Source organism: Paramormyrops kingsleyae, chromosome 6 (genome assembly GCF_048594095.1).
Source record: "Paramormyrops kingsleyae isolate MSU_618 chromosome 6, PKINGS_0.4, whole genome shotgun sequence".
Lineage (NCBI taxonomy): Eukaryota > Metazoa > Chordata > Actinopteri > Osteoglossiformes > Mormyridae > Paramormyrops > Paramormyrops kingsleyae.
In genome coordinates, this window is record NC_132802.1 from 16,708,700 (window position 1) to 16,736,200 (window position 27,501).

A 27,501-nucleotide genomic window follows, 5' to 3' on the forward strand; every position below is an offset into this window, starting at 1 on the left:
ACTCTTGGGTAGTGTCTTACACTTCCTCAGACCCCAGTGACTCTGAAGGATGTATCTCTTTATTATATATGTGCCTTTAATCACAGGCTTGACTCATAATTCATAAACAGCACCCTGCACTTTCTGCATCAGCTACACATAGGAAAGAGAAGAGTTGTCTGTCTTACTGTATACACCCACTATTCCTTCACTGTAAGCTGATTAGATGTACATGTCTAAACTGACATGATGTACAACCACAATCACTGCAAAGCCTAAAGTTAGGCCTACACTATGCACGGTATATTTATTTGCTTAATTATTGTGTTAACTTGTCATGTTATGTGTAAAGCCTTTTTTCTAAGACACACACTATAGGCTTCGTGTCACTCCATTCCTGCATATCTTGCAATAAAGTTTGACTGACTTGACTTGATGACCTTTGGGGGTATTAGAGAACGCGTTATACCCGCAAACCCGCTTTTTATATCGATCAACACATGATTATTCCATTGCATCCCTGACCCCAGAAATATACGTCCAATTATACACAAATCGTTAAAAATTAGGTAAAACCGCACGAACGAGTACGAAAAGTGCCTCGTCGATGCGCGTTTTCTCGTGCAGATCCGCTGCTGCGGAAGTGGCAAAGCCGACAGCGGTGCTCGTTTTCGGGCATGCAAACTGCGAACGTAGGGCGTCTGCCGAAAGGTGACGCGCTCCGACCGCTTTAGTACAAAAAAGCTAAAGAAAGGCGATTGTAAGAGTCAATGACAGCAGTCGGTGATCCCGTATTAACGCGCATTAAACCCCGGCGATATGCTTTTCTGCAAAAGTAAAGGAATCATCCAGCTTTAGGGGAGTCCGGAGCCGACAGACTGGACCGGACCGGACCGGAGCAGAGCGCGGTGTGGGTGTTATTATCGCTTATGATCGCCGGCAGGTAACGTTGACCAATAGACAGCGCCGCAGAGAGGCGCACAGGCACAGTCATACACTGACAGGCACTGACACACTCCCAAAGAGGCGGACCCCGAGCGCACCTCCTTCACCGAGACGCCGAGCTCATCTGCCGGGTTTCAGCTGCCTTTCGACGGGGATCCGAAGGCGGGGGAGGTGGCATCCTCCGCTTGGATGGGAATCATAGATCTGCTCGTCATTCATCCTAGAATTGGCTTTTTAATTATTGTTATAAAAAGCTATACATGCATATGAATTTAGTGCTGTAATTAAGGGCTGCAGCATGGAAAACGCGCACACTAAGACGGCATGTGAAGTTCTGAGCAACTTCGGGGTGAACGAGAACACGGGGCTGACGGCGGAGCAGGTCCGGGCCAGCTTGGAGAGATACGGGCCAAATGGTGAGTCCATAAAATATCACATTTAGATGTTTTTATAATACCGGAGCAGGTCCGGCCGGTCTTGGAGAAACACGGGGCCAACGGTAGGTATATAATGTCTAAATATGATAATTCCGGAGCAGGTCCAAGGCAGTCTGGAGGAGTACATCGGTGAGTCTTTAATATTATATGATTATAATACCAGAGCAAATCCGGGGCAGTCTGGGGAGGTACGTCGGTGAGTCTTTAATATCGTTTATGATCATGTTTAAATGTGACTACCGCATCGTGCCCAAAGCGCCGTGGGCGTCGGAAGTTGTGAAAACCTCTGTGCATGTACAAGTTATAAGGTTTAAATTTAATCTTTTCCCTTATGCGCACCTTGCAAAACATTAAAAATTACGCACGATGCTTTTCAGATACTCGGTCATGTTTGCCACATTTTTGCTCCTTTGAATGGCATTTTGGCGCACGTTTTGTAAATTTTATATTTTTCTGCGACATTTAGTGACTCGGGCGGCAGTTTGCTTTCCTATCTTCGGCGAAGCAACGCAACTATCGAAGCATTACTTTTATTTTGCATTTTATTTGTCATTGCGTTTGAAGTATAATTGTACGTACAGCTTCATTTTTCAGAAAGGTGGCAGGCTGTCATTGGGGGATGAGAGAATAACGAGGCGGCTCCGTATTTCTTTGCAGGAACAAGCTGCTTTAATTTACTTTAACCTCCTCTGAATGAAATACGCGCCGCTCTTTCAGTATTTTTGCTGTTACATTAACATCGCTTTCATGTCTCGGCGCAGACATATCGATACAAAATGATAATTGCAAACTGCTCCGGGTGTATAATTCAGTTATAGTGTGCCGGCTGTTTCTTTCCTTTTTTTTTTTGAGGTTGCGGCTGGAAATCACCCGAAGCTACGCGGAGCGAAGGCGCACATTCTGCCGTGTCCCCGCTGCCGCTTCGGACGCGCCGGCAGGGGCACTTTCCGGTCGCGCTCGGTGCCTAAAGCCGAAGCTTTGAGAATGAAATGATGCGTCTTAATGTTACCAGTTATTTTAACGATGTTTCACAATTTTAACCACAGTAACAGCACTTTTAAAACACTAAATAGGCCTACACGTCCAGGGATTAAACACGGAAATGTTTTAAAACTGGGGAAGAATATTAAGAGAAGGGTGAGGGTATTTGGGAATTTGAATAAAGATGAGCTCAGTTTTGTTGTCAACGCTACTTTATTACAGTGATATTTCGATGCGGCTGTTTTTGCATTGTTTTCATATCTTGATATTTGCGCTTCAGTTCTCATCTTTAATTCTGTCTGGTTTTTTAACAGAGGTTGTTCATAAACTTAAATTTGATGTAACAAAAGTGGGGTGTCTTAGTGTAAATTCACTTCTATGTCGTGGGTGTTCGGAGGATGGAAGAGGAGCTCAGTGGTCGGTGTTTCGCGTGGAGCTGGGGGGTTGTGCTGCCCCGGTAGCTCCATTCTGGCACCTCTGCCCCCTCCCAGGGCTCTCCTGGTGGTCTTGGTTTAGCTTGGTCAGCCCTGGCCTGATTCACACCTCTTGCTTGTGTATAATAACCCCCTGGCACAGCCATTCCCTCCCGGGTGCTCCGACGCCACAGTTCAGCAGCAGCAGTCTTCCTGGGACTGGATCTGTGGGGGCCAGGGCCCAGTATGAGAGGGGTTCGCATGTCGGACGCTGAAACACCTCAAACATTTCAAGAAAACCTGACGTGTATCCCTACCATGACAGGCGCTGTGAATCTCTTCCTCTGTCTGCTTTCCCGTTCAGTTCAGGGTCAGGCTTTGGGTCGGAATGAAATGCCGCGTTCTTGTGCTAAAATGATATCTCTCTGTAATGAACGCATGGTCCCCCATGACCGCAGTGACTTCATGGAAAACAAAAGCGAGATTCTTAGTGCAGATAGCCGCCTCTGTTTCAGCTGCACTTCCTGCCTGCCTGACAGTAAGTGAGATACCAGGGAGAAGCCCTTCCTCTTCACTTCTGTCGAACAGCGTCTCACTCGCATAAGCTACCATGCTAATACGGGACGCTTTTTGGGCCTCTGGGGTGCAATGGGTGACGCTGAGTATTTTTTTTTAATTGCATTCCCCACACAACCTCTGGCTAGCCTATATTTAGGTTGGCCCTTTTTCCTGTGTCTTATGGTTTCTCTGGGTTTTCTTGGGGCAGGGGCTCTATCTCAGGCTTAACTTCATGCACTTTTGCATTATTCTTAATTTAGTTTTGCATTATTCTTTTGTCGTTTTTGAGTGTACGCCCCCCCCCCCCCCCCTTCATCAGTGATACTCGTTAGAAAGAGATTACAGATAAAGTTCAGGGAAAAAAAGAACCTTTAAATTTGAGTGCCTGTGAAATATGCTTTGAAAACTTTAAACTGAGATTACACTGAAGCGGTGCATTATGAAGAGGGGGTGCCATGAATGGGGGGCGTTTTTTAGCAGCCCACCAAGCATGTGTGCAGAGCCCTTAGCATATAGTCTGCAGGTGTGTTTGAAAATGGCTTTTCGATCAGCTGCTTTTTTGGGGTCTCTTTTAATGTCTTCGTTCCCTAGTGTTTTGGCGTTACTTTTCTCTAAAGGAGTCCCTAAATCCCTGCCCCCCCCCCCCTTCCAGTACCCAGGGTGGGTGATGTGTGACGGCATAGGGAAACCTTAAAATGTGGAATCGATTCACATTGTGGAGTTTTGAAAAGTAATTACTGCAGCGTAATCATGGCTGAAAATGAGCAAAATCCAAGCTGACCCATTTTAAATATTTATGTTGGTTTCCTTGGCAATTAAATGATTTCTGCGTGTACCATCCTGCAAATCTAAACAGTTTCTGATCTATTTTGGCAGGGGGTTGAGTTTCGGTTTGAAAACGTTTATATCTTCTCTGTACATCATGACCTTTTTGATGAGTCTGGGCAGAGTGTGAATGTTCACCATAATGTGTTTTGAAGTTGTTTAATGACACATTATGAGCAAGAAAAGGACCCTCCCTACCCCCATATCAAGGGCAAGATGTCTGCTCTGGAATGGCACCTCAGAATATCCTGGCTGTGTGTTTGCCCATGGGTTTGGGGCCAGCCCACTGCCTCATTGTCACCCTGGTGCTCCTGGCCGGGAGAGGAAAGCTGGACCAGCAGGGTGTGGGATCACGCACCCTGTGGGTCATCACCAGCAGATTGCTGAATACCAGGCCCTGTTTCTATCCCTGTTCATTACAAGTGTGTGATGATCAGTACCTGTTGTAGCTGATCTTCAGGGACCTGCTTGAGTTTTCCTTGGCCAGATCGATCAGTTTAGAGGCCTTTTTTTTTTCTTTTTTTTTTACAAAAACGGTCCCGACATTCTTCGGGAAGATAAACTGCTTGCCCAGCTGCCGACAGAGACATAACATCCCTGTTTTGGACTGTAAGCCAGCGTTTGGGCTCTGCCTACATGGGGGGAGGGAGCATTAGCCAAGTCTGCACCTGCCAGGGGCCCCCTGCTGTCCACCGTGCTGGAAAACGGCACGTATCATAGAAGTGGGCAGTGCCCAGTGTGCTCCGGTCACTTCACCAGCCAGTGAGCTAGCGGTTTGAGAAGGAGCCATCCACATGACCCCAGCCATGAATATAGCACCATAAATCCAGATTAAGCAACATTTACAATTCATGAGCGTAATGGAGAAGTTTGCGAGATCTTAAGGAGGGGGGGTGAGTCGCGACGGGCACCAGCGAGAGCTGCATGGCCCCAAAGGCAGCAGACAGTGGCGAAACCCACAGTATTAATGCCTGTCTTTGTGAAGTGGCTGGAGTTACGGCACCTTATCTGATCATTTACATTCAGCAATCATCATCACATTAAGCCTTTCCAAGTGCAGTTGGCTTACGGGCTTCCTTCTGCATGCTCGGCTGCGGCCAGGCCCTCTGTGTTCAGGTTGAGCACCGAAGAAGTATGTCAGCTCATGTTCCAGAAATTTCCAATTTGGAGATATAGTACGGGTAGTTTTAATAGAGTGCTAGTTGTGGGGTCTCCTCTGGTGGCAGCAGAGAGCAGAGCGAGAATTTGGCAAGGTGAGCGAGATGGTGACGTTTAGTTTCTGGCATTTTGTTTAGATCCAGGCCACTGTTCCCGTGCCGGTTACCTGCACAGCCGACAGTCCCCTGGCTGGCATGCAGTTGAATTACACGCTCTTCACCTTTATTGCTGCCATGACGTCGTTCTTGAACTTTTGGTCAAGTCCAAGCAGGTCGGTTTTACACGGAAGAGCTGTGGAATTTGCAGCTTCAGAGCACCTCCTCAGAGCTGGGTGGGGTGGGGTGTCCTGACACTGTAGTTACCCCCCCCCACCCCCCAGTCCTGTCGATGCGGAATCGGGTCGCTCTCAACCTCTCATGGAGCGGAAACACGCTCAGCCCAGCATGGAGAGCACCGCTGCAGTGTCTGGCGTGTGCCCCCCCCCCCCCCCCCCAACTCCCCAGTTAAAAAGGCCTCCTTTGTGTGCCCTGTTTGCATAAGGCAAAGCAGCAGTGGCTGCATGTTGGGCTGATGAGGTGCGAAGCGGCTGATTGGGCGGGGAGGTTCAGGGCCCCTCCCCCGGCCTCCTGCACGCCCACTGCGCCCTCTTGGTGAGCACAAAGGGCCATTTTGAGGTCTCCCCTCTACCTCTTGGAACCTGGGCTGAAATTTCCAGCATGCTGCACCACTGATGGCAGAATGGACCACGTTCTGGGTCTGATCTCAGAACAGCCACTCCCCTTTACAGAAATCCGGAGCGAACAAGTCTATTCGCCGGTACCAGCTGCCGTCTCGTCTCTTGCCGTGTCATGAGGTCCACTGGGAGCTCATATCTGTTTTTTTCAGTTTGTGTCAGATAGAAAAAACACACAAATATTCACACAATGGTGGTGTGGCGTTCGATGTCCCTGCACGGGGTATACTCGTGCAGGTCTCTCTGAGTTTACATGCGTGCCACTTCTTCTCTCCCAACAAGCGTGTGAATGGTGACCCTGCACTGTGTCTCCCTTGCAGCTCATGGACTCGAAATGGGCATGTCTTTCAGAGATATCATTTATTTGTTTTTTCTATGGGCTGATTTGAGCTTGCAGAGAGTAGCTGCCCAAAGCATAGCCAGCATGAGCGTAGATGGCATGAGTATAGCAGCCCAGAGCATAGCCAGCATGAGCGTAGATGGCATGAGCGTAGTCGGCAAGAGCAGAGATGGCGTGAGCGTAGCCTGCGAGAGCAGAAATGGCGTGAGCGTAGCCGGCGAGAGCAGAGATGGCGTGAGCGTAGCCGACGAGAGCAGAGATGGCGTGAGCGTAGTCGGCCAGAGCGTAGATGGCGTGAGCGTAGCTGGCCAGAGCGTAGATGGTGGAGGGTGTAATCACAGCTGCCTAGTTCATAGCTCTCTTTCGCTTGTGAAACATAAAACTATGTGTGATATTGTGTTATGTGGTGAATTCTGATTGGCTAGTGTCTGGTGGGCGGGGTGCACACGCAGGCCGTGTCCATGGCCCTGGCACCGCCCAGGAAGTTGGGGATCTCCTGCTGGGTGTTTTCCAGTGACAGAACCTGGCATCCCGGGAGAATCAGCTGTATCGCCTCCTGTCTATAGTGTAAAGTAACTGCGCCTGTGTCCTCCTCCTGGTGTCCGGTGGTCAGCGACGCACTTGCCCGCACTCTCTGACTGGGGAAATACTCTGCGGAGGCTGAGGTCACCGCGTCATGTTTATTTTTATCTTGCTCTGCTGTGTGCCTGCTTCCCCTGTGTCTGGTGTGTGCGTGACGCCCTCTCTCTCTTTTCGGGGGGAATTGGGAACTCGCACGTCTGCTTTCAGTGCTCTTCCAATGAGGTAACCATAGAAACCACGTTGAACCCTGGCAGTGTTTTTTTGGCCCGGTTCGTGTGTTAACGATGCGTGTGATGGCGGAGCACAGCGGCCCTGACACGGACACTCTCACGGGCATATTCCTCAGGGCCTCGGCCTGGCTACACGCTCCCTCCCTTTTCCCCTCTGGCTCGCCAAGGCCGAACATAACCCTCATGTTGTCGGCAACCGTATCCAGGAAGTGGTCCTTCTCCGTCTGGTGCGTAAACAAGCTGGCGCTTGTCTTGCTTTGGCCGCGCGGCGAAGGCACGCTGATGTCAGCACTGTGGAATGCGGGAGCGGCCAACGCCATCCAGATGACTGCGGGGGAATCCTCGGCTCGGGCCGGCCCGGGGAACCCCATTTGGGGGCCCCCGCCACCCTCCCCTCCCCTTCCCTCCCCTCCCCTTCCGTTGAGAGGGAGCTGTAGCCAGCATGTCTGAAATAAAGGAACATGCCCAAACCGCAGAATTAATGGGTAGGGGGGGCTTGTGTCTCGCTTGTGAGCCATGGAAAACGTGTTTGAGCTTTTCCCCACTGGAAGGCTACCAGTCTCCTGGAGCCTTTAAGGATTTACGTTAAGTCACCGAGCATCTGTTTTGCCGTGCGCTGTAGTTCTTTGCCTAAATGCAAATGAACGAACCAGTGGGCGGGACTCTGGACCTCCAGGTGACTTAATGAAAATCCAAATCCAATCAGTAAGTAAACGCTCCTTCTGGAACTTTCCACACAGAATGCTTCTGTTGGTTTATGCTATCCATAATTTAACAGTTTCCATGAATAAATACTTTGCACGTTTAAAATTTACCGGCATTTTTTTTAAGTGCTGACAGTCATTACAAGATCCTTTGTTTTGTCGTTTGGAAGTAGCATGACTGATAATTTAGAATTATGAGCTAATTGTCCTGCTCCTGCTGTGAATCCTGGCATCGGTTGCCGTTTCCAAACGGTATCTCCAGCTGGCGTGTCGGAGCCGGGCACATGTTTCGTAATTGTCCTGCCGCACACGTCACGCCCCGACCACCTTCCCCAGTGAGACGCCGGTCACATTGGGGGATGGCGCCGGGAAAAAAATCCCCGAAGCGGGTGAATTTTCTCTGGCTGGAGACCGACTGCTTCCAGCGTGGGGGGCAAGAGCTGCGGCTCTCTCAGGGTTTCTGGATGTTTCCAGAGGGCACTTGCCCGCTCGAGGTGGAAAAACAAACGCGTGTGTTTTAGAGCCTGCCGTTCTTTTTTTTAACACCATTTTGCTTTTTCCAGTCTCCCTTGGATGGCTGCTTCTGAAGTGAACCTCTTTCCTGGCTAAATTGTTCTCGGTTTAAAGACTAACTTTGAACTGTTATAATTTTTGTCGGTTTTTAACAGAATGATTGCAGACGCTGGGCTGCACAGACCCGGGGTCTGAATGGGCACCAAGCTCCTGCTCAGGATGCTATTAACAGGAAGTGTGTGGGGGTGTCGGCCTCCTTGTGGGCTCAGGCTTGCCGCCTTCTGGAGTGGCGTGACTTTATTTAGACCAGCATCCAGCACCACCACCCCCCCCCCCCCCCCATATTATTGTCTCCAAAGCGTGTTTTGGACAGACATGGTCACTCAACAGCCTGTTGTCCTTGCCAGCGACCTCTGGGGGGCGTGTGCGTCGTGCCATGCCTGCTCCCCGCCTCTGTCCCTGCGCAGCTTTCTTCCTGCCCACACGCCGTTCATTCCCACTCAGTCTCCCAGGGTTGTGATTGTGCTGCTGAGGTGGCGACGTGGGAGCCGGTTCCTCCATCTTACCCCATGTGTGTATCTAACCCCAACCTCTATGTGCGTAACCCAGTGTATCTAACCCCAACCTCTATGCGCATAACCCAGTGTATCTAACCCCAACCTCTATGTACGTAACCCAGTGTATCTAACCCCAACCTCCATGTACGTAACCCAGTGTATCTAACCCCAACCTCCATGTGCGTAACCCAGTGTATCTAACCCCAACCTCCATGTGCGTAACCCAGTGTATCTAACCCCAACCTCTATGCGTGTAACCCAGTGTATCTAACCCCAACCTCCATGTGCGTAACCCAGTGTATCTAACCCCAACCTCTATGCGCATAACCCAGTGTATCTAACCCCAACCTCTATGCGCATAACCCAGTGTATCTAACCCCAACCTCTATGCGCATAACCCAGTGTATCTAACCCCAACCTCTATGCGCATAACCCAGTGTATCTAACCCCAACCTCTATGCGCATAACCCAGTGTATCTAACCCCAACCTCCATGTACGTAACCCAGTGTATCTAACCCCAACCTCTATGTGCGTAACCCAGTGTATCTAACCCCAACCTCCATGTACGTAACCCAGTGTATCTAACCCCAACCTCCATGTACGTAACCCAGTGTATCTAACCCCAACCTCTATGCGCATAACCCAGTGTATCTAACCCCAACCTCTATGCGCATAACCCAGTGTATCTAACCCCAACCTCTATGCGCATAACCCAGTGTATCTAACCCCAACCTCCATGTACGTAACCCAGTGTATCTAACCCCAACCTCTATGTGCGTAACCCAGTGTATCTAACCCCAACCTCCATGTACGTAACCCAGTGTATCTAACCCCAACCTCTATGTGCGTAACCCAGTGTATCTAACCCCAACCTCCATGTGCGTAACCCAGTGTATCTAACCCCAACCTCTATGCGCATAACCCAGTGTATCTAACCCCAACCTCTATGCGTGTAACCCAGTGTATCTAACCCCAACCTCTATGTGCGTAACCCAGTGTATCTAACCCCAACCTCTATGCGCATAACCCAGTGTATCTAACCCCAACCTCTATGTACGTAACCCAGTGTATCTAACCCCAACCTCTATGTACGTAACCCAGTGTATCTAACCCCAACCTCCATGTGCGTAACCCAGTGCATCTAACCCCAACCTCCATGTACGTAACCCAGTGTATCTAACCCCAACCTCTATGCGCATAACCCAGTGTATCTAACCCCAACCTCTATGCGCATAACCCAGTGTATCTAACCCCAACCTCTATGCGCGTAACCCAGTGTATCTAACCCCAACCTCTATGCGCATAACCCAGTGTATCTAACCCCAACCTCTATGTGCGTAACCCAGTGTATCTAACCCCAACCTCCATGTACGTAACCCAGTGTATCTAACCCCAACCTCTATGCGCATGACCCAGTGTATCTAACCCCAACCTCTATGCGCATAACCCAGTGTATCTAACTCCAACCTCTTCCATCAAACCACCTGTAAATACATCTAAACCTAAATATCTAACCACAACCTGTTTCTGTCTAATCCTTACCCCTGTGTTTATAGTTAATTGCACAGAGTATGAATTAGGTGTCTGCGTATAATAAATATATTTATTGATAATGCTCATATTCAATATTAATAATAATACCCATGTAATAATTGATTTTGTTAGAATTTGAATCGTCTGTCTAGCTGTGTTCTCTGCTTGGTTAATACATCCACTCATACAGTCGTTCTATTGGACGATTGTGGCCTTCAGTCTGGAGCCGATGTCATCAGACGGTGCCCAACCTTCTCCAGGTGTTTTGACCCTGTATATATTTACTGGTTATTGTCTAGTGTGTTGTTGATAATTTCTGTATACATGTCCTGGTGATGCTCTTATTTAGCATTATGAATAATAGTAATAATAATAACAATATTTGTATATATGCTGATATTCTTTCTTGTCCCATCCTCACATGCGCCCTCTCCACATCACCATGATGACCAGAGCTCCCAGCTGAGGAAGGTAAGCCTGGATCTTTGACATTCGGTTCCCCTCTTCTCCCACCTTACTCGCTAACAGCAAGCTAAGACGCGGCCTCTAACCCTAACAGGCTGTGCCAACCAGAGTCCGTCACTCTTAGCTGTTAGCAGCTCAGCTAAGCTTGAATTATTGAATTATTACTATCACAATATGACCATACACCCGGCAAGGCACGGCTTTCATAAACATCTATAGTGCTATGCAAAAGTTTATGATTTTATACGAGTTTATGAATTATAAAATTACTTAAATTAGATTAATGTTGGTGTAAAGCAATGATTTTCAAAGTATGCTAGCCATTTCAAATCCTCTCCTTTGTGAGGGCATCATCCACCATACCTGTGTGTTTGCTTAACTGAAACAACAGCACGCTTCGTTTAGCTAATAAATACCTCATAAAGTTAATTGGCTAATTATTCAATTAGTGAAATTAACAAATACAGGCCATGGCTGGGGTGCTCCTGAGGAGAGGTTCTGTAAGGCGTCTGAGAGATATCATCACTTTTTTGCAGAACAGAAGAAATTTTAGTGACCTTAAATTATATTTCTGTTTATTGGCACATATTGTAGTGTTAACTGATGTATTTTTCTGGGCAAATGCTGACTTACTGCCCAGATTCCCCTAATAATCCTTGCACATGAATACCTGCACATGAATACCTGCACATGTACCTGTTGCCTGCATTAATTTCCACGGGCAGGTTAATCGTGAGGGTCATGCAGGCTGTGCATTCAGCCAATTCTCTGATTGGCCGTTGCAGTAGTTCACCCTGCCCCCCCCCCCTTCCAGGCAAGTCCCTGTGGGAGCTGGTGGTGGAGCAGTTTGATGACCTCCTGGTGCGGATCCTGCTGCTGGCGGCCTGCGTCTCCTTCGTAAGTGCCAGCCCCCCTGCCCCCCTCCCGTCCCTGTGAATGCTGGGTAAGCCCGCTTTTTCTGAGGCCCATTGACATGGACTAAGCTGGATCACTGGGTGTGATAGGCTGGGGGAATGTCCAGAGATGGCCAATCAGAGTGCGGGAGGACCTGTCCTGTTACACCCTGGCCTATGACGAGTTACTTGATACTGCACAGGTCATTGAGCCGCTGATCCGGACACAGACTGGGGGAGGCGCTCTCCTCAACCGCTCTCCTCAGCAGAATGGAAAGGGCTGCTGTATGTGTCTGACCCAAATATGGTCACCCTGAAACACTCTGTGTCTGTGACACCCACCGTACCATGCAGCAGTCTCCTGTCATCGCAGAGAGTAATGCTTGAGTAATGCTTGTGTAATATTTCAGTAACGTTTATCCATCTTCTTCCGCTGATCCTACTCAGGGTCGCTGGGCTCAGATTGGTCACTAAAACAATTGAGCGTGCTTCTGCGGTTATGTGCCACTGCAGCATTCAAGTACAGGAAGGGAGTGCAGCCAGTGCAGCCAGTGCAGCCAGTGCAGCCAGTGCAGAGGTCACGCAGCCGTCCCTGTTTTGATAGAGAGCCCATTAGCTGCTGTTTTTTTTTTTAACTCTGACATGCAAGAGTGGTCCTCTGCAGGGACTCTTTGTTTAAGATATACGTGGGACGATTTTCTTTTTTAACACTCCATTATGCAAGGCTTTTGTGAAACAGAGCGTTAAACGCAGGATTCTCTGGATTTTAATGGAGAGCCCAGGGCTGCTCCTTCACTTAAACATCCACCGTGGCTCCGTCTTTGTCAGCCTGGGCTGTGCTCATACCGCCGTGGCTCCGTCTTTGTCAGCCTGGGCTGTGCTCATACCGCCGTGGCTCCGTCTTTGTCAGCCTGGGCTGTGCTCATACCGCCGTGGCTCCGTCTTTGTCAGCCTGGGCTGTGCTCATACCGCCGTGGCTCCGTCTTTGTCAGCCTGGGCTGTGCTCATACCGCCGTGGCTCCGTCTTTGTCAGCCTGGGCTGTGCTCATACCGCCGTGACTCCGTCTTTGTCAGCCTGGGCTGTGCTCATACCGCCGTGGCTCCGTCTTTGTCAGCCTGGGCTGTGCTCATACCGCAGTGGCTCCGTCTTTGTCAGCCTGGGCTGTGCTCATACCGCCGTGGCTCCGTCTTTGTCAGCCTGGGCTGTGCTCATACCGCCGTGGCCCATCTGACACGCGCCTTGCCAGTGGCTGCATTCTGAATAAACACCTCCCCCCGCCGCTGATATCTCAGGGCCGTTGGTGTTCAGGAGGCTGTAAGTCAAACATCCCCCCCATTCTACACCCCCCCCCCCCCGGCTTCCCCTGCTCTCGCTTTTTTCAAACAAAATTTTCCATCCTGGTGAGGTGTGGAGCAGCGAGCAGCTGGACACCGTGTCCGCCTGGCCGGGGCCACCCCCCCCCAAACATGGGAGGTGCCTGACCACCGCCCCCTAGTGGGGCCACAAACCACATGATTGCTCTGCCAAAAGTGTTTCGGCTCTGAAGGGTAAAAAAAGGAGGAAAGTAAAACATTCTAGAGGAATCAGATGCAGTGAACTCGTATCTTAATTATCCAGCAGAAAATACCAGAATATTTATACCTCATTAAACAATGATATACACCTAAGCACAAGGGTCAGAGTTACTTGAGGAATGGTGGACAGAAGTGTAGAATTGAGCACACTGCTCCTGGTGGGGGGGGTTAGATCCATGTGACTGTCGTCATGGAGACAGGCGTGCAATATCAATGTGCCAGCTTCACAAACACGTGGCGGCACCACAGATATGCCCACCTGACAGAACAGTGAATGTGGGGGGTGGGTGGGCACGGTTCTTCTGCATTCCAGACAGACGGGAATCGATGCTGTAGGTTTCACTGTCGCTCTTGGCGTTGGATCTGCTCTCGGTGTTACCCGCCGACCCGGAGAGCCGGGAAGGAGGTTCTGGAGGCTTCTGCTTTGTGTGTCCCAGTTCTAAAGGAGTGAATGTCCAGCCCAGCCCAGCTTCCCCAGGCTCTATGAGGGTGACCTTCTGTCTCACAACAGGCCCCTGAAGGCTATTTGCTTGAGAAGAGGGGCCCCTGGCATGGCAAGGGCCCGACACAGCTCATTTCAGCGTGGGGGCGCTGTTACCCACCGGCCCCGCCAGGCATCGTCACTGAGGCTTGTGCGAGTTAAACCCCGGGTGACCTTTGCTGAGCTGCTCCATCTGTGCATCCTCGGATTTGGCAGGTCCTGGCCCTGTTCGAGGAGGGGGAGGAGACCACTACCGCCTTCGTGGAACCCATCGTCATCCTGCTGATCCTCATCGCCAATGCAGTCATCGGCGTCTGGCAGGTGAGCGCCCCCTTGTGGATAACGCACTGCATGGTGGTGTGAGGCAGGCAGAGGGTTGGGGTCAGGGATTAGGGTGAGGTAAAGCAGCACTACATTGTGACCCCCGGCCCCTGCCCAGTGCCATGCCCTCTAACACAGCGCTCTCCAACCCCCCAGGAGCGGAACGCGGAGAATGCCATCGAGGCCCTGAAGGAGTATGAGCCAGAGATGGGGAAAGTGTACCGCATGAACCGCAAGGCTGTGCAGAGGATCAAAGCGCGGGACATTGTCCCTGGGGACATTGTGGAGGTGGCTGGTAAGTCCCCTGCATCGCCACGGTAACTGCAGTGACGTCTTTAATGTGAGTGGTATAGACCACTGGCCCTGGTGTCCACTTACCCGTCTAGCGCTTTACATTGTCAGACCTGAAATCCTGCCCGTTTCTGTATTGTTTGATTTGACTACCCGCCCCCCCCCCCCCAGCCACTCGGAGGGCTATCCCAGCCCGGCCTGCTTACATAAGCCCCCGACTCTTACGAAATCGGCACGGATCTCACCGGTTATTTTCGTTCCCACCTCCGCTAGACGTTTGGCCACCTTTCAGACTGCCCCCCACCCCACCCCTCACCAGGCCACATGTGGGTAGTGCTGCTAAGAGTTTAGTTGGCTTCAGGAGCACCTGGGGGGGGGGGTATTTCAGGTCCTGCTGCCGGCAGGGGTCTCCTTATCAGAATTATGTTCCTGTGGTGCTTCGCCTTGGCATTGGAGAGGGCCCGGTTAGAGATAGGTGACTTGCTTCTAGTTATTTTGAGGGGGAGGTGAGTTTAACAGGGCGATTTCTAATATGGCTGAGACGCCCCCCCCCCACACACACACACAAGACCATGGCTGTGTCTTTGAACAGGGAGAGCCTGCTCTCTGTCCCGGGGTAGCCTGTCGGTGAATGAATGAATTAATGAAGGAATGTTTGATTAATTCATTGATTCATTCTTAAGAAATAGCTTGAATTAGTTACTTACTGTTGACGCGGGGTTTTGGCGTCACGCCAGGAAAGAGAAAACGGGAAAGGCAGGCCATCTCCAGCGTACATGCCTGTAGATAATCTGAATACGCCACACGCGTGTTTCCATCACCCTCAGCCTGCTTATTGTCACGACTGCCAGAGCTGCTCCTTCCGTGGAACTTTCCGTGGTTTTCAAGATGGAAAAGCTCTCCGCATGTGATGGTGGGAATGTGCCGGTTTTTCTGGGGTATGGAAAGCAGGAGGCTGTTTGGAAAGCCCGGCGCTGTGTCCCTCTTGTGTGGGTCGGCCACTGGGGGGGGCTTTATTTATAATGTCACTGTGCTCCTTAGTACCTTTTGAGGCTCATTGGAAGCTCACGGCCAGGCATTCACAACGTCAGGCTTCAGTCAGACGCTTTGACTTTTCACACTCAGAAAGCACTTCAGTAACAGTGATCGGCACGGCTGATAAGCAGACTGCCAACTTGCTGGGAGATGTGCAGGAGCTGGGATTCAGGTGGTAGGAGGATGTCAGGAACAGGAATCACTGTTGGGGGGAGACATGACTCAAGATCAGAAAGGATGAGATCACTGATGGAATTGTCGTGGGTTTCAAGTGATTTTGTGAAATTGCATTATGGGTAATAAAATGCTTTGCATATATATATATTTTTTAACGCCTTGCTTACACATCTGCTGCTAATACTTGAGGTTCAGTGTGTTGGCAAACAGACCTGTGTTTCTCACAGCTTGTAAAACCAGCTCTAAGACTCACTTTATCAGCTGTCTTTCCCACCCATCATGTGAAGCGTCAGATACCAACCTGTTCATAATCACAGTAACATGTTGATAATCATTGTGACCTGTACAGAGCTGGTCTCTGCTGTGAAAGGTCACCTTAGGTCTTTGGTTGGGCACATTTCTACCAGCTCCATGTGTTTGTCAAGTTGCACAGCCTGACCGTGCTGAGTTGCACTCCTGAGGGGCTGTAGAATAAAGACGCTGCAGTTTTACCTCAGGTGACCAGCTGTGTAGCGTAGGGGGTGTCAGAAAATTTTATGTTTAAAATGTACATACAGCCTCTGAGAGCTTAATCCGGGTCCCACAAAAAAAAAAACAAACAAGAAGTGACATGAATCAGGTCCTTACTCCACAGAACAGATCACACCCCCCACACACCCCATCGCCTCCCACTTCCATCTGTCTAGAATTAAGTATTTAATCTGTTTCATTGTTTACCTGATATGCGCACTGACTGGGGAACAGAGAGGTTAGTGCTACCGGCCAGCCGAAAGGTCTGCGGTCTACACGGGGTCCTCTGACGACATTTCTGATGCTAGCTTGGAGTCAGAGTAGGGACACAGTATTCGGGTCCACCGCAATCCCTCCTAAATATAGGGCTGGGTTTCTTTGTTAGCGTCACAGCCGAGGAGACTGCAGAGCGAGGAACGAGGACAACGAAGGCCAGCGTGGATGCAAAGCCCTCAGTTAGTCATGGACATCGCCACGGTGTTTGTAACAGGATACCGGCGGCCTTGTGTCGCTGCCGAAAGGCTGCTGAAACTTAACACCTTTCAAGCGTTTTCTGGGTCGGTTGTTTCCTGGTACGATATCAAATATCTGTGGGCAAAGATCAACCCTTCAATGCTTTCCAGGACAAACAAACTTTCGTGTCACTGTTCTCTCCCTTTCCCCCCCCCCCCGTGACTAATGGTGGATTCTTCTCCCCTCATGTTAGATGCCATGTTCAGACCGCACCATGGAATAATTGCAGGGATGGTGCAAAAATCTCAGGACACTCTGGCATCTTGATTTTCTTCTTTTGATGAAACCATTTTATTGCATAAGTCAGGTTGCCTTATTTGCGTTCTGTTTTGAGAATGCGTTTGTCTGATTTGCTCTGTTATGTAAGATAGTATCTGTTCGGTTATATAAGACTCATGTGCACATTTGTATTGGCATTTATGTGTGGGGGAGTAAACCAGAAGTGGTTCCAAGTAAAATGAAGAAAAAATAAAAACTGCATCATTATTGGTATATACTTGGCTTGTTTTCACATTAAAATGTTTAATATTGAAGGATTTACATATTAAGGCCTTAAGTAACTTCTAATTAAAGAGATTTCTGCATTTTAACACTATTTCTTGGCTACTTTTATGCTTAGATTTATGGCTGTTGGCCAGGCTTGTGGTGTGACAGTATCAGGATTTTTTTTATTTTTTATTTTTTTTGAGGGGGGGGGGTGGTTAAGGTACTGTGAAACATACATTTGCATCTTCCAATGTCAGGAAAAGCTGCATCGTGCCCTAAGGGGGACAAGGGTTCTGAAACACCCATGAACTGTACAGATAAGTGGATATGAAAAATGGCTTTAATATAACCTCCTGAGGTGCTGCTAGCAAACAGCGGGAATCATTGGCTTTCGTTAGCCAGTTGTTGAAATCGGAGGTGTTTAAAATGTGGGGATTGAGGTGTTTATTGGCACCATGTCACAGAGCTCCTGGTGGTCGTATCCCTCCGCCTTCAGGGTGGATCTCTGCCTTGTGGCTTCTCCATGTTGGCACCATGTCACAGAGCTCCTGGTGGTCGTATCCCTCCGCCATTCAGGGTAGATCTCTGCCTTGTGGCTTGTCCAAGTTGGCACCATGTCACAGAGCTCCTGGTGGTCGTATCCCTCCGCCTTCAGGGTGGATCTCTGCCTTGTGGCTTCTCCGTGTTAGCACCATGTCACAGATCTCCTGGTGGTCGTATCCCTCCGCCATTCAGGGTAGATCTCTGCCTTGTGGCTTGTCCAAGTTGGCACCATGTCACAGAGCTCCTGGTGGTCGTATCCCTCCGCCTTCAGGGTGGATCTCTGCCTTGTGGCTTCTCCGTGTTAGCACCATGTCACAGAGCTCCTGGTGGTCGTATCCCTCCGCCTTCAGGGTGGATCTCTGCCTTGTGGCTTCTCCGTGTTAGCACCATGTCACAGAGCTCCTGGTGGTCGTATCCCTCCACCATTCAGGGTAGATCTCTGCCTTGTGGCTTGTCCAATTTGGCACCATGTCACAGAGCTCCTGGTGGTCGTATCCCTCCGCCTTCAGGGTGGATCTCTGCCTTGTGGCTTGTCCAAGTTGGCACCATGTCACAGAGCTCCTGGTGGTCGTATCCCTCCGCCTTCAGGGTAGATCTCTGCCTTGTGGCTTCTCCAATTTGGCACCATGTCACAGAGCTCCTGGTGGTCGTATCCCTCCGCCTTCAGGGTGGATCTCTACCTTGTGGCTTCTCCATGTTGGCACCATGTCACAGAGCTCCTGGTGGTCGTATCCCTCCGCCTTCAGGGTGGATCTCTACCTTGTGGTTTCTCCATGTTGGCACCATGTCACAGAGCTCCTGGTGGTTGTATCCCTCCGCCAAAATTTAGAGCCGTGTCCCCTTTAGCATTGTGGTCATCTGAAAGCTAATTTTCGCTTATGTAACATCTATTTCCACGGTCTGCTTTTCCCTTCAGTTGGTGACAAGGTTCCAGCAGACATCCGGATTACCTCCATAAGGTCCACGACTCTCCGTGTTGACCAGTCCATTCTCACAGGTACACAGCAAGCTTGGGTGGGTGGGGGGGGGGGGGGTGTGCTTTGATAACACTCTGTTACTTCCTGGATTAACTTAAAAACTTTGTGCAAACATGATTTTTGAATTGACCAATTTCTATTATGTGTATAATTTTGATTTAAATATGACTTAGAGGTAGGCCTGTTACAGTAACTACTTTTTTGGACAATATATTGTCCCAGAAATAATTGTGATGAACTGTATTATTGTCATTTTAAGACCATTTTATGCCACTGATGTAGTGATAATATTATAGCATAATAATGCAAGTACACTACACCCTTTCAAATAGCAATGGACATTTAATTATTAATAATATTTAGACTTTGGAATTGTAATGTCAAAAAATGTAAATATCCTAAATAAATAGAACTACACAACCAAAAAATATACATAAAATGAACTATCATGCTCTGTTAACAAAAAAATTGCACTAAATATTAAACAATGTGGCACGGGGCTATAGAGAGTCATTTATTCCTTAAAAGGCAATATACTGGCATCCCAGGTTTGCGGAGGCTCTGCTCAGTGATGCAAACGAACCTCGATTGTTCGTTGGCCAGGTGAAAGGCAGCAGGAGGCCAGAAGGTAGTCGCACCAAAGATTGTATATAGATACCTTTTCCACCCTCTATGTATTTGTACCGTAACACTTCCTGTATGTTTTTGCATCAGTCTTATTATTTTGATTTTTAAATTTTGTTTTATATTATTGCTTTTTTCATTTGAAATGTAGGTTAGTTTTAGTTTTCGGTATGGTTTCATTAGTTTTTATTTTAAAGACATTAATCTATTTAGTTGTTATATATTTTACTTTAGGTTTTAATCATTTTATTTCTAGGGATAGATGATAAGTTGTAGGACTTTACTGGCTTCTACAAAGTGTCTCACTATTGTGCCATTGGCTATTTCTGTGGTTCAAGTGCATTGCACAAGAAGACCAAAGATAAACAAATCATCACTTTAGCTATATAGTATTTTAAAATGGTAACAGGAAGTATTTGACGTTTGTTTCTTTATTTCAGTTGGTTTCAGAATATTTATAGTTCTCGTTCAGTTGTAGTTCTCATTTATATTTTCAGATCTTATTTTATTTCAGTTTATGGAAAAGTTTTTGTTGAGAATTATAACCCTGCCTTGCGTACTGTACGCACATTGTGCATGGTTAGTTTTATTCTTGTAACATCCATACCACATTTCATAAATGTGGACTTTTAAGAGCAGCTTTGCTCTACAGCGCCACCCCAGGCCTGACATCATGGTTTGTTGGCTCTGGAAATATCAGCATTCAAGACCATGGAAGGTCTGGCACTGTGTCGCACGCAAAACATCACACATCTTTCATGTGAAATATGAATCAACCCTGAACCACGCATGCGACACAAAGAGCAGACAAGAGGGCAGAAGCCGTGTTCATTCTTATGTAAACACAATCTGCCAATACCAAGGTCAGAAAAAATTATCAGGGTTATGTCCATATATTATTTAATAATTCAGTAACGTAATTATCTTGACAGGCCTATTTAAGGTATTTCTATATTCTGAGAGTGGCTGATCCATCTTGCCTCCACGTTTGGTGGCTCTTTGTCACCCCGTGTGGCCGGATGGTCACCCTGGATACAGACAGAGCGCAGACACCTGCCACACCCCAAAATGTTTGTTCTCAAAGCTCTGAGCAGAGTAGGAGAAAAGCTTAGAGCCTCTGTTCGGCGTCAACAAACAATCGCATCTTCCATCACCGTCACATTGGGAAGTTCCACTCTGTTAACAAAGGCTGTGTTCCTCCCTGCCCCCCTGCCCCCCCCAAGTAGTCAGACTGCTTTTATCAGGCGTGTTCCTGTCGGCGTGTCCCGAGGGGCGGGGACCCCTGAGGCCATGGCCGACCTTGCGTGACACTCGTTTCTGACTGCAGGTGAGTCAGTGTCTGTCATCAAGCACACAGACCCGGTTCCTGATCCGAGGGCTGTCAATCAAGACAAGAAAAACATGCTGTTTTCGGTAAGTCCCTCCCCCTGGCACGACACCAAGGTAGATAATTGCCCCAGTGAAGCACTTCCGTTTGAGATCTGAATGTGGCCGCCAGAGACTCTTTTAAAGTGATATCACTAGTTTATTACAGCCATTCACTAAATCAGTCACATTACATATGAGAAAACGGAAATGTTTAGAATATTTTTAAAGTTTCATTAACATCCCATTTTAAAGAATGCCGTATCATCAGTTCTGCCCCTTGTGGTGAGACGACAGCATCTCAGGTGACCCTGCTTTTGTATTGTCTGCGGTCGCAGGGCACCAACATTGCGGCGGGTCGAGCCATCGGCGTGGTGGTGGCGACCGGCGTCTCCACAGAGATCGGCAAGATCCGCAACCAGATGGCGGCCACGGAGCAGGAGAAGACGCCGCTGCAGCAGAAACTGGACGAGTTCGGCAAGCAGCTCTCCAAGGTCATTTCGCTGATCTGCGTCGCCGTGTGGGTCATCAACATCGGACACTTTGGCGACCCGGTCCACGGTGGTTCCTGGGTGCGTGGCGCCATCTACTACTTCAAGATCGCGGTGGCGCTGGCCGTGGCAGCCATCCCAGAGGGCTTGCCCGCCGTCATCACCACCTGCCTGGCGCTGGGTACACGCCGCATGGCCAAGAAGAATGCCATCGTGCGCAGCCTTCCCTCCGTCGAGACACTGGGCTGCACCTCCGTCATCTGCTCCGACAAGACGGGCACCCTCACCACCAATCAGATGTCTGTGTGCCGGGTGAGTGGGCGGGAGGGTTCAGCCAATCAGGGAGACATTCCCACATCCCCAGCAGAGAACTCTCCACTCTTCTGCTGCGCCTGTTTCCATGTTTCCCTGGAGTGGGAGCCTTTTGTTCCGCAGGAGACCACTCTCCTGCAGACGGTTCCAAATTCTGCCGCTCCTGTGGGATCAGGCCGCTGTTGGCACCGCAGAACAACTTTCACGCTGGTTTTTGGATCGAGGTGGAGAAGCAGAAACTTCCGGAGGTTTTTGTGTTCGTCTCCCGTTGCCACAGCTGCAGTGCTGCATGTCACGGTTGCTGTGATCAAAAAGCACGTTTGCTTCCTCTCTAGACATTTCTTGACAGGGGAATTTTAAAAAACGTTATATGAGCCCTGAGTTGTCAAGCCGTTGTCTGGTTTTTAACATTTGAACCAGCGAATCTCACACTTACGCACCCACACTCTCACACACGTGTGCGTGTGGGTGTGTGTACAGAGGTAGGCTGACTTTGGAGACCGATGCCCGTAAACACGCCTACATACCTTCTATTCCATGCAAGCGCATTCCTGCATGCGGACGCACACACTCGCTCATGGAACCTTCCCTTTCCCAGGTTTCCTAGTTCTCACACCTAGGCGGGTTCCCGTCACAGATTTTCTTTCTGCACTTTGCTGTTTGGTGCCCATTTACTGGAGGCCAGGCCAGACCCCGGATAACAGAGAGCCTGTTAGTGGCCCCCACCCCCCCAACCCCTCAGCACGATCTCCAAGTTCCTCTGCTTGCCTGTGCTCTCCTTTGCTTGCCTGTGCTGGCCTGTGCATTCTTCCTTGACTGTACAGCTATAACGTGTCTTGCTGGTCTTGTCATCTGCATGCCTTGGTGTTCTGGGACGGGCCAAGCACGTGCTCTAGGATCAGCCTGGCGTTCATCTAGTGCCCCAGAGCTCATTAAAAGCCAGCCGTCACGTTTTCCAGATCATTCCGCACCTATGGTTATCTGGATCCGTTTCCTGCATCTGGACGGGTTAATGGCTTGCGGAGCTGATTCCTGTAGTGTCTCCCAGTACCTGTTTCATATCACAGACGTGCATCGGTCCATTCTGCTGAGCTCAGCTAAACTGTTGGGTGAATGCTGTTGGATCTCACCGGATCTCCTTCCAGGGGCCCATAGCAGCCCATCCAGCTGCTCCATTCAGGGGTTCCACCCATTGTCCTTTCAGGGCGCAAAGGGGAACCCTGTTACTGCTTCTTTCCTCACAAGGTATCCGTGAGTCGGGATGGTAGATGTTTGCGAGTTTCTTGGCGCTGCTGAGGGCAGTGACGTTCGTCGGCTTCTGCGGCTCCCCCGATCTCCTGCAGAGGCCTCCGAGGATTCTGGGAAAACCTGCCCTTTGAGGCAATCGTATTACACAGCACCGGAGATGCTCCCTGCAGCCGGGCCGATGGTCTCCTGTGCTTGTAATAAAATTGGAATCTTTAGTCTGGAGGAAACCAGCTCCGTCCTCAACAAGAAGGGCATTTCACATATTCATTTAATAGATCATTACTTTCAATAATATGTCTAATTGTTATTTTGTTATTTTAGTCTGTAATAGCTGCTGCCTTGGCAGGGAATTGCACCGTTTAAGGATTTGACTCGTTAGCTTTTGAAAAGCGTTGGATTTGACAGCAGACGCTCCAGGAGGGATGAATTATTGCCCAGATAATGAGTTCAGTTATCCTGGACAGCCCGGCCACACTGTGGTGTGAGATCATAGAGACGCCAACATGCCCGGTGACCCCGGGGAACGTAGACCACCCCCCCACCCGTCTGTATGCTGGTTCTCAGCTGGCTGCACAGCTGAGCATATCCAGGTGTCTGCAGCTTTCAGCCCCCCCCCCCCCCCCCCCCCCCGGGTCTTCCCTGCTGCTTCCTGCCTTCGATGAGCTGTTAATCTCATCATGACCTCCATCGTCTCCTGTACTCAGTGGGGGGGGGGGTGTTTCACTTAAGCAAACTTAAGATGCATCCGACTGGGCGGGTCTGTTTGGGTCTGTTAGGGAGACACGGGCCGCCAGCGCCAAGCATCATCTGGTACCCATCATGCCCTGTGTGGGCTTACTTACATTCATACATTGTCTGTAATGGAGAATATTATTGGGGGGGGTGAAATCCAGCCCTGATTGGCTTGAAAGCGGTAAAGCACTGGTGACCTAAAGGGTGTGACCGTGAGGGAAAAGCTTGCTCGTGTTTGGACTGAAATGACTGCCCGCCCCCCCGCCATGGGGGTGGGGGGGGGGGTTGGGGGAAAGCACATTCCTATAATCAAGCAGTAAAGCAATGGCAGTCACATGCCAAAGAGAGGCTGGTCTGCAGTGGCGGGTCCCTTTGTTTGTTAAATGTCAGAGCGGGACTCTCCCAGCAGCGTGGCGGCATGACCTCTGCAGTGAGCCCGGCCGCGGCTCTCGGAAAACTCTGCCATCTGTGGCTCGGGCACAGGGGGTGGGGCGAGGTGAGGTGGGGCGCCTCCGTGTCCAGCTGGACGAGCGGCGGGTGAAAAGGAAGCGAGGAAGGTAAACAAACAAACAAAGATGGACATGAGCAGGCGGGCGCAGACGCGAGCGGGGGGGCACAGACACGGGCAGGTGGACACGGGCAGGCGCAGGCTAGGGGAAGGGGGCGCGGATGCGGGCAGGCGCAGGCAAGGGGAAGGGGGCACACGGACATGTTCAGGGGGGTACAGACACGGGTAGGCGGACGCGGGCAGCCGCGGGCAAGGGGGCACACGGACACGTGCAAGGGGGCACAGACACGGGCAGGTGGACGCGGGCAGACGCGGGCAAGGGGAAGGGGGCACACGGACACGTACAAGGGGGCACAGACACGGGCAGGCGGATGTGGGCAGACGTGGGCCAGGGGAAGGGGGCACACGGACACATACAAGGGGGCACAGACACGGGCAGGCGGACGCGGGCAAGGGGAAGGGGGCGCGGACACGGGCAGATGCAGGCAAGGGGAAGGGGGCACACGGACACGTACAAGAGGGCGCGGGCAAGGGGAAGGGGGCGCGGACACGGGCAGATGCAGGCAAGGGGAAGGGGGCACACGGACATGTTCAGGGGGGCACAGACACGGGCAGGCGGACGTGGGCAACCGCGGGCAGGGGGGCACGGACGCGGGCAGGCAGGCGCGGGCCAGGGGAAGGGGGCACGGACGCGGGTAGGCGCGGGCAAGGGGGCACACGGACGCGGGCAGGGGGGCTGTCTGTGACACTGAGGGGTGAGCGGCAGTGACTGGTATGTAAATTCTGGGTGCAGATTTGTTTTGGATCTGTGGGGACCTGGGGGTAAGTGGCTTGATGATGCGTAGTCCGATTTTGGTCCTGATCTTATCGTCGTTGCCGTTTATTTATTGTCTCTTCCTCCTCCTTCCTGAGTGCCCCTGGGGGTCTCTCTAGAACCTTCTTGCTTATGGGAGTCGGTCATCCTGCCTTTAATCTTGCCATCCGAGTGCAAGAATGTGCGTGATTGTGTCTGAGGGCCAGACTTTATCCCGTGTTTTTGGACCGGCCTGCATTTCCCTATTACCCACCTGCTGTCCGGGAGTTTCCTGCCCCCCCCCCCCCTTTTTAGCTTCCCGTTCCCATTTTTTTCTTAGGGCTGAGAGTTTGGCGGTCCGCTCGCTTCCCCTGCGCCCCCCCACTACTGTGGCTAATGTTATTACGGCAGCTGGAAATTAAACAGTAATTCAATTACAGCTGCTTAAGCTAGAGGGGGGCGGGGGTCACAGTGGTAACATTACTCAGAGACAAGGTAAGAAATAAAGATGAAGAGTGGCCAGGCGGTGTGTGTGTGTGTGTGTGTGTGTGTGTGTGTGTGTGTGGGGGGGGGGCGGGGGGGGGGGTTCGGCAGAGCCCGCTGCCCGTGATGGAGCGCTTTGGCCTGGCGGACCTAACAGAAAAGGCTGGGAATGACTCTTGTTAGGACTGGGGGGGCATAGCGTAGAGCGCAGGGTGAACTGGAATGGGGGGGGGGGGTTACCTGGACGGGAGGGTTCGGCATGTGGCTGGTTCCTGTCCCGGCCTTACAGCCAGATTAGTGTGGGTGGGGCCAGTACCAGCACGACATTCACGGAGCAGCCAAGTTGAGGCTCGCGAGGGAAGCGAGTGACGTGGCCAGAAAATAATCCGGTTTGCTTTCCTGAAGAAATCACCTTAAACTTCTGAACCTGAAATCTCACCCCAAACGGCTGGAAATGTTTTAGTTTTACTACCTTTCAAAGCTCATCATGTCTTCTAGACATTGTGTTGAGCAGCATGCAGCATGGTCAGCTTTGTGTGTGCAAGCTTCAGCTTGCCGCCCCTGCAGTACACTGCCCCCTTGAGGCAGGTTTACCACCTGCATCACTGGCAGGACGTGTCCTTAGCCTGGCCACTTGGGGGATGGAGATCTTGGGGCACGGTGCCCTTGGCCTCATCCCGTGCCCCTCATGTCCTCCTAAACAGCCCACGAAGCCCTTCAGTGTGGGACCGTCAACAGGCTGTCATGCTCCTGTGGAGAAGGCAGCTGCCTTTCACCCTTGGGGCCAAGGCCACTTTCTCAGTGGACCCCACTGTCACCGGTTATTGTTTTTGTTTTTTTAGTGTGTTTCTTTGGCTCTGTGGGTCGAGCCTTCTCTGCTCTGTTTGTGGCGCCCCCCTGTGGTGGGTGGCTGGCAGGCGACAGTGTCACGCAACTTGTTTTTAAAAACACACAGTTCTCAGAAAACAGGATGTTTTATTCAAAAGCTGATTCCTTTAGTTGATATTGAACTGGATTTACTTGTGGCTCGCTGAGTATAAGCATGGCACATCTGTGTGTTTGTGTGTGTGTATGTGTGTTTGTGTGTGTGTGTGTTTGTGTGTGTGTGTGGAGCAGAAAATCTTCCCTGGGGAATTTGATGCCAGAGCAGCTGGGGGGCGCTCAAGGCGAGTCCCACTACACCTCCCAGCGCCTCGCGGCTGTGCGCGCCCTCACGTAACCCCCTTGGTGTCATCATGTCAGTGTTTCCACGGCCCCTCTCCCTCCCACGAGTGTTTTATGGCTCTCCCATAATCACTGGAGTACGCGGGAAGCCCTGCAAGAGCCCAAGTGCCTTGAAGAGAGCCGTTGACATCTGTGTTAAGGTGGGGGGCAGGGTCTGACTAGAGGGCTTTCGGTTCCCTCTCACGCATTGCCGTTCCAGAAGAGAGCGGGGGAGATGCACGGGGGGCACTTTGGGTGCAGCTGAAAGGCCCTATTCTGACTGGAGTGACACGGAGGGTTTATGCTGGGTCAGTATCACTGAGGAACTCCCAGCTGTTTACTGGAAAAAGGAAAGAGAGGGAAAAAAAAAGTTGAGTGACGTCAGGCAGTCTCTGATTGGCTGCTCTCAGCAGGGGGGAATCCCTTTGTCGTGTGTGCAGTTTTCCATTTTTTTGCACTTTTTCCTGTTTCCCTTTCCTATTCAGCAACTCCTGTTGCACTGTTCCACTGAATAGCTTCTTTCTTCACCATCTACTGTGAGTGAGCTTATAACTGCCCAGCGTGTAGCACTGTGCCAACATGGTGTTAATGTTAAAATACCTGCACGAGGGAGATCACAAATATAAAGTTGAAATACCTGCACGACGGGCAACCCTGTTAATATTGAATTACATGCATAATAGTGAAAGAGTGAAATTTTAATATAAATGTAGAAAATGCATAAATTAGGTTTTGTTTGATGTTATAGGGGGCGAGGGGATGAGCTCCTCCACTAAATTTCGGTGGCATAAAGCAAAGTTTTCTCAGTGCTTCTGATACCTCTCCAGTGAAAGTGTCTGCTGTTGTTCTGTGTCCCTTACCCAAGATGGCGATTTCCTGGTCTATAAAATCCTAAGGGTTTTTATTAAGTCCCCCATTCCATCCTCCAAATCCCCACAGCCCAGGAGGACCCCTTAGCCATCCCAAAGGGAAGCTATTATCTGATC

General features: G+C 50.3%; 1 protein-coding gene across 2 annotated transcripts in view; it reads left to right on the top strand.

The window, feature by feature from the left end:
• The first annotated feature begins 710 nt into the window (after positions 1–710).
• The window catches only part of atp2a3 (ATPase sarcoplasmic/endoplasmic reticulum Ca2+ transporting 3), a 40,837-nt gene continuing 14,046 nt past the window's right edge, over positions 711–27,501 (top strand). Inside the window, exons 1-8 of one of the 2 annotated variants that reach the window (XM_023833013.2) lie at positions 711–1,340; positions 10,943–10,960; positions 11,769–11,851; positions 14,120–14,224; positions 14,381–14,519; positions 18,696–18,776; positions 20,708–20,793; positions 21,084–21,548. In XM_023833013.2, coding sequence (XP_023688781.1) covers positions 1,223–1,340; positions 10,943–10,960; positions 11,769–11,851; positions 14,120–14,224; positions 14,381–14,519; positions 18,696–18,776; positions 20,708–20,793; positions 21,084–21,548 — 1,095 coding nt within the window. In that variant the 5' untranslated portion in view covers positions 711–1,222. The remainder of the gene's footprint in view (positions 1,341–10,942; positions 10,961–11,768; positions 11,852–14,119; positions 14,225–14,380; positions 14,520–18,695; positions 18,777–20,707; positions 20,794–21,083; positions 21,549–27,501) is intronic. The other variant, XM_023833014.2, reaches the window with a different exon arrangement.